The 7,780-nt window shown below is 41.2% G+C and overlaps 1 protein-coding gene across 1 annotated transcript; it reads left to right on the forward strand.

The window, feature by feature from the left end:
* On the forward strand, window positions 1-6,144 carry LOC308085018 (uncharacterized protein). The gene is made up of 3 exons (XM_080428035.1): window positions 1-158; window positions 4,253-4,397; window positions 4,827-6,144. Exons 1-3 carry the CDS (start codon window positions 71-73, stop codon window positions 5,611-5,613), a joined length of 1,020 nt encoding a protein of 339 aa, XP_080284161.1. The 5' UTR covers window positions 1-70; the 3' UTR covers window positions 5,614-6,144.
* The last annotated feature ends 1,636 nt before the right edge of the window (window positions 6,145-7,780 follow it).

Below are 7,780 nucleotides of genomic sequence, written 5' to 3' on the forward strand. Positions count from 1 at the left end.
CTGTCGACACGTGTCTGTGATGTTGCCATGCGTATGAGTCGTTTACGGACACTCTCTAACACCCGTAAACATGTCTAAAGACACATCTTCTTCATCGAGTGAAGAAGAAGATCAGGATTCCCCTGTACCATCGCCACCGACACAACAGCAAGCAAAGGGTGAGTTTATACAGAGCTTTAACGGAACCTAGTTCTGGTCCATAGCATTAAGAGTTATCCTTAAAGCTATGTTACTTTCAAGCCGTTGCCCTCACACCCCCGGTAGAGCAGCCTCTCTAAAAAAAAGAAAAAGAAAAGAAGAATACACTTTCGCTACTCACCAATACAAAGACGGTTTTATTAAGATGTTGAACGCCGACTTTCCTTAGTGGGAACACTCTGAGCCCCCCACCTCACGTGTAAAATACACCTTTTGGCCAGGCAGAAAGTAATATATTTCATCGGAAGGAACGTTGTTTTTAGTTACTCCACTGCGCCCCCTACAGATCTGATCAATGGAACTTCTCTATTGACAAGATCTGTAGGGGGCGCAGTGGAGTAGCTAAAACATTGTTCCTTCATTCAGAGCTAGCTTTAGCCCAGTACGCTATTCTGAGGAATGGAAATAGAACTGATCTGTTCAGAGTAGCTAGTTTGCTGAAGTATAGTATATTCACCCTAAACTATCTGTAAGTAAAGTGTGCTCTTGGAGAAAGATGTTCACGGGGATGGATTGAGTCACATTTGAAGCGGGGCTTTGTTTATCTAGATATTAAGCCACTGTTATTATTATTAGCTTCATTAGCTATTATTTCATTTTCAAAAAAACTTTGGGTCATTTTATCGTCTACTCAGGCTTTTGTCAGCCCCCCAGACAGTTTTTAAAGGTAGGGTAAGTGATTTGCTTTGGTTAAAATAAGTGTTAAATAGCTCTATATTCTGATAGTACTCATTGCTATAGAGTGTTTGTTCAGTATTAGGAGTCTCCTTGTCTCTCCACCTCTTTATTAAACAGAAAATGCATTTTCGTTTCAGTTTCAGTTTCATTTCCAATTTTATCCAACCAGGACAGAGAACTCAATCAGGATACAGATTAAACAAGTGAAATTGGAAGTGATGACACTAAGAAATGAGCAGACAAAATTTTAACTGGAACACTATACAAATTAAGCTTAAAAATTGGTACTTTCTCCTGATTGGCTGAGATTTTGACACCTACCGAATTTTTTTTTCTTCTGTTTATTAAAGAACTGGAGAGACAGGGAGACATCTGTTACTGAACAAACACTCTATAGCAATGATTACTATCAGAATATAGTATTTTAACCTTTTAACAAAATACTTTTTGTTTCAACCAAAAAATATCACTTACCCTACCTTTAAGTTGCTTGATTCAGTATTTAGATATTTGATATACATTTTATCAGACACGCCCCCTTCCTATACAAACCCATTATAACTTCAAACTCCATTTTTAACATGTTAGATTCATCAAAAACACCCGTCCTTGGTTCTGTTGACTCACCCTGCCCTCCTAATACGCGAGGGGGTCGTGTTTTTTCGATAACTTTTTTCATTTATTTTTAATATGTTTTTTGGAAAATGAAAAAAAATTAATACAATAAAAAAAAAAAATTAAAAAAATGAAAAAAGTAATCGAAAAAACATGGCCCCCTCGCGTATTAGGAGGGCAGGGTGAGTCACCAGAACCAAGGACGGGTGTTTTTGATGAATCTAACATGTTAAAAATTTAGTTTGAAGTTATAATGGGTTTGTATAGGAAGGGGCGTGTCTGATAAAATGAATATGAAATATCTAAATAGTGAATCAAGCAACTTAAAAACAGTCTGGGGGATCACTAGCCCTGGTTCAGAGCGTTAGTGACTTCGCTCTAACGCCCTGGAAGACCCCTCACTCTGGGCATGTACAAGGAATTCCACTGCCCTGCCAGCGCTCAAGAGTAGTGAAAATAAACAAAACCATTTCGCTACTCGCCGAAGCAAAGGCTGTTTTGAGTTGTTGAAAGTCTATTCTCCGCACTGGGGAGCCTCTCAGCACCCCACCTACTCTGTAAAATACACTTTTTGGGCAGAAAATAAAATATGTCAGCGAGACGGAAATTATTTTTTATTTACTCCACAGTGCCCTCTACAGATTTTGGTTAATGGTAAGTTCAAATCCTCCCGATCTGTAGAGTGCACTGTGGAGTAAATACAATTTATTGCGCAGAGCGAGGGGTCTTCCAGGGCGTTAGAGCGAAGTCACTAACGCTCTGAACCAGGGCTAGGCGATCACTAAAGCCTGAGTAGATGATAAAATGACCCAAAGTTTTTTTGAAAGTGAAATATCCCTTTAAGTATAAGTATCAATACTGCAATGTAAATAATACTTTATTACAAGTAAAAGTCCGGTATTAAAAATTTACAAAAGTATTGGTAAAAAAATATATTGGTAAAAGAAAGTACTCATTATGCAGAATATCCCATTTCACAAGTTTTCAAATGTGTATAAAAATCTTTTGAAAATAGCAGATCTACAAGCTCACTCTAGATCGGCTATTTTCAAATGGCCGAAATGTAGGGCTGAAGTGGTTAATGTGTGTTTTGTAATTATAATCAAAATCTATAAAATAACTAGTAACTAATGTTTTCAAATAATAGTGGAGTAAAAGTACAATATTTGTCTCTAAGATGTAGTAGAGTAGAAGTAAAAGCACTGAAAATTAGAAATACTCAAGTAAAGTAAAAAAAAATACCTCAAAATTGTATTGAAGTTCATAGCCCTAGAATGTCTGTGATCTTTCATACATTTCATGTATTTCAAATACACAGTCATAGATCACCCTCGTCGACGCACTGTGTTGTGACGATCTGCGCGGCCATAAAAGTGCTCTAAACTCCGTCTGTACTCACCCAATAATTAATTCCTAAGACTTGGAGTCATATTTTGTCCTCTAGTTTCATATCCATTTGAAAGTTCTGCCAGAAAACGTGTGTTTAGTCAAATATCTCCACTTTTCCACGAGCTGCACACGGACGACTTTCTGTACGGGCTAGGGGGGGCGCGACTTGAGTGATGGACCAAATTTACCAAACATCCTCTTGTCATCACAAACGTCATAACAAATTGACACAGGGAAGCACAAACGAATGGGGAACACAATTGACAGGTGCTTGTGATTGGTGCGGGGTAATGAATCACTCCATCTGCCAATTGTGTGTCCCAAACATTTGTGCGTCCTAAAGGAAGTTTACATATATCAGTCCTGCACTCATTCCAGGCCCCCCCTAGCCCGTACAGAAAGTCGTCCGTGTGCAGCTCGTGGAAAAGTGGAGATATTTGACTAAACACACGTTTTCTGGCAGAACTTTCAAATGGATATGAAACTAGAGGACAAAATATGACTCCAAGTCTTAGGAATTAATTATTGGGTGAGTACAGACGGAGTTTAGAGCACTTTTATGGCCGCGCAGATCGTCACTACACAGTGCGTCGACGAGGGTGATCTATGACTGTGTATTTGAAATACATGAAATGTATGTAAGATCACAGACATTCTAGGGCTATGAAGTTCAGTACTTCAGTAATTGTACTTTTACTAACCTTGTGCCCTTGTACAGTACAATGACATGGCGTTTCAGGAGCCCTCTGTTTAACACGTTTTTCTTATCTGCAAATGCTTTAGGGTAACTTTCTGAAGAGCAGCAGTGATTGCATTTAATAGTCCATTGTACACAACAGTTACACCAACGTTTGCACCATCTGTCAGTGTGATGTCCTTCTCTTCTACAATACATAACATAGTACAGCTATGAGTCCATTTTGGTCCATCATCACCATGACAGCAAGACAATACATTACATATCATCAACAACAACAACTCTAAAACAATAATAAAGGGGGGGGGGTTCCGCCACTCACAGTCTACAATCTTGCGATGTATTGTGAACTTGTAGATCTGCTTATTATTAATACCTATTATTATTATTATTATTATTATTATTTTTAGTATTATGCCCAGAATAAAGATGCAAGGGTTCATGTTTTTGAACACCCTTTCCTTTTAACATCTGTGGTGTAAGGTGCCCACTTTATTGCCATCTGCACATACATACCTGACAAGCCATGTTTTTAGCTTAACCAGAAACAGCTGAGGGGATGCTTACATCACATCATGTGCATTTGTAATTAGCTTGAGTATGGTTGTTGCTCAGATGCATGATGATCGGTCTAGTAGTCAAGATACATTAAATGTCTCATGTTCTCATCCACAGCAAAGAGGCCCACAAAATACCAATGCCCAGCTGAATATGTCACCTTCAGCCATAAGCCATGCAGCAGCCTTCTAACGGACAGCTTAACCAAAGGCAACCAGGAATTATGGCTCCTTAAAGCCCCTGCTAGCTTCAACCCTGAATGGTATGCCCTGAATGGTACCACTTTCTTATAATGTTTTCTTATTTTTGCATAATCGTCATCGTTTCCATGTTGAAAAATACAAAAAATAGTAGAAAAAGCAGATCTACAAGTTTACAACGTGTTGTAAGCTTGTAGATCAGCTATTTTTACATGTAAAAATGTATTGAATATGTCAATAATTTCTTTGTATATTTAATTATTTGTCAGATCTGCCCTGTGCAGTTTATTGGTCACGAAGCCTAAAAGGCAAACAGTTTTTTTTTGTTTTTCATATGTTCTGATGTTCAACGCCAAACACACAATTAAATCGTTAATCGCAATTATTTGAGTGACAATTTATTGTCAACTTTAATTTGTAATCGTGACAGCCCTAGTGTCTAGGCGCCACTCTTAGTTTGACACTAATGGCCGCTCTGCCCCTCCATCCAGTTTCAGCGGCGTCAAGGTGCCCCTGTCGGGTCTCCAGACGCTGCGGGTTCCCACCGGCGAAGGCGGAGCCGACGGCGCGAGTGGGAGGAGCCAGCAGATCTACAGCATCCTAGCCGCCCCTCAAGGAACCCCGCAGCTCCGCCTCCTCACCAGCCACGGCCAATCCCCGGAGGACATGGTGTGTGCGCCCGCCTTCTCGGGCCTCCTCAACGTGTGCGAAAGCTACGGCGACGTCGGCGCCAACCAGGCCCCGCGGGCCATCCCGGCGGCGCCGGCTCCGTCCATACCGCCCGGACTGAAGCAGCGGTTCAAGCCCTTCGGCAGCAAGACTCCCACGCTCACCTGCGTGGCGGAGAGCGAGGCGGACTGCGCCGACAGCAACGCGCCGTCTTCGGCGACGCTTCTGCCACGAGTGGTGAAGCGCTTTACAGAGGAGCCGGAGGAGGATGAAGAAGAAGAGGGCAGGAAGAAGAAGAAGAAGAAGAAAGAGAAGAGGATAAAGGTGGAGGAAGTGGAGGCAGAGGAGGTGAAGGAGGAACCTGTGATGCAGAATATTGAGTTTGACCCCTTCCAGGATGCCGACATTTCAGTGGAGAAGAGGAAAAAGAAGAAGAAAAAGAAGGACAAGGAGAGAGGAGAGGCGGGGGAGGAGGAAGTGGAGGCTCCCCCACCCCTAGAAGAGGTCAATATCAAAAGTGAGCCTATGGACATGTCATACGGGGACGTAGAGGCCTCGGGGAAGAAGAAGAAGAAGAAAAGGAAAAGCAAAACCGATGAAGAAGACTAGTCCATTGTTTTGTTTTTCAATGTTTGCGTTTGGAATTTGGTGGCAATTTGCTTTTAAATGATCAGGTTCAAAGTTACTATCTTGATACGGCTTTATTGGCATGAGAAAACATACGTTTACATTGCCAAAGCAGAAAGCATAATCCAACAATACAGCAATACAATCAAAACAAAAAATATGTACAACACAAATATGACACACACACACACACACACACACACACACACACACACACACACACACACACACACACACACACACACACACACACACACACACACACACACTAGGTGCACAGGTACCTCCTACACCACCTGCCCTCTTTTTCCTCTTTTTTTTGTTATGTATATGTTTTCACAGCAGACCAATGGGATATGATTGGGTCAGCATTCAGAGATGCTGGGTTAGAATTAAGCCAGTTTGTTCTGTTTGACCATCCAATAGATTTCAGTATGTTATAATACATATATGTTGACTATTGTGTTTATAAGCATTATTTGTCAACCAACCATAAGACTTATAATAAACTGAAAGAATTGATTGAAAAATGTATATCATGTTGTTTTTCTTCACACTATAGACACGTTCGGTACATACAGCAGGCCACCATAGACCACAATAGCCCACAATGCAGTATCACCCCTGAAAACTACAATAGCACATCACCAGATCTAAGAGACCAAGAAACTCAGACAACATTGTGCTTTTAAAATGATGCTCAGTTTAAATCTATCCATAATTGGTTGTCTGGTTGTATAGCAAATGTATTTATTTTTCTTCTGAATTTGAGAGCCTATTGTGGTTAGTGAATATGTACTTTTAATTTTGAAAGTACATAGATCTAGATATGGGATGTATTAGTCTAGCGAGCCTATACTGTATATACTGTGTATAGTGACCTTTTATATCCATTCTATAGATGGAAAATGAAGTCTGTGGCGTCTTGCACCCTTGTCTTGCGTTGTGCAAGGCTCTGACATCACTGTTTCATGTGTGTCAGTATGCTAAACTGTAAAAGTTGTGGAAAAAAATCCTTGCAGTTTTATTATACTTGGGAGACTCTGATATGCCGCTGATGCCGTGTCCTGACAGGAAGGGGGCGCCATACCACTGTCTTTCACTCTGGAGGCTATGTGCAGCCTGTGACCAGCCTCTGTGGCTTCATTTACATTATGATCTCAAACCCTTTTTTTCCACTCGCATGACATAGACCTTTCCATTGCAGCATAAACATGGACGGGAACACATGTATTCATGACAACAGTGGAACAGCCCATCTGTGTGTCCCAACGCAGGTGAAAGAAATCACAGATTTGAGCTAGACATGCGATCCAAAGCCTGTATCCCCCCCTATTCCCCCCCACCCCTCCCTCTCACCCCCCCCCCCCCTGCTCTGCACTGGAGTATGGTCCTGATTCTTAATGAGCCAGGGGCACCTCTGGCGATATCGCTCTCTCACCATCTGTAGCTCACATACACACATTGCACTATTGATCCAGCCATACAGTATCGATTTTTTTAAAATATAATAAAGCTTAATGTATACGCCATCACACAACAGAGTATAAATTAGGTTTAGAGTGAGACTGGCCCATTCTATTACCCCAGTGGAATAAATGCAGCTAATGTCTATGGGAGATTCTTGTTCACTTTTTCCCCACAACTGAATAGCTCAAAGAGAGGTGATTAAATGTGACCAGTGCTTTCTGCTAATATTATTATTCTTTATTGGTTCAGCAGGCAACCAGGACAGCACAGCGGTATGTCAGCTCCTGCTGTGTCAAGCATCTTCCCATATGACACATCTAATACCAGAGTTCTGGGTGTACTACAGGTATGCTGTGTGTGTGTGTGTGTGTGTGTGTGTGTGTGTGTGTGTGTGTGTGTGTGTGTGTGTGTGTGTGTGTGTGTGTGTGTCTAAGCACGTACATCACCAAAATGGTCTAAGCACGTACATCACCAAGAAAAGTTAAAACGCATTTATTGCACTTAGTAATCAAGTAATTCTTATTTGAGTGATGGAGAAACCCAACGGTGGCAAACGCTTTTGGGAAACAGCCGTCGGATATGCAAAAGAAACTGAGATTAATTTCCGCTTTCTACTCCACTGCAACAGTTGGTTCGGAGATTGATATATTTTCCATCTGATCATTGTTTGGTAACAGCT

Source organism: Gymnoscopelus braueri (assembly GCF_963280865.1).
Source record: "Gymnoscopelus braueri genome assembly, chromosome: 5".
NCBI lineage: Eukaryota > Metazoa > Chordata > Actinopteri > Myctophiformes > Myctophidae > Gymnoscopelus > Gymnoscopelus braueri.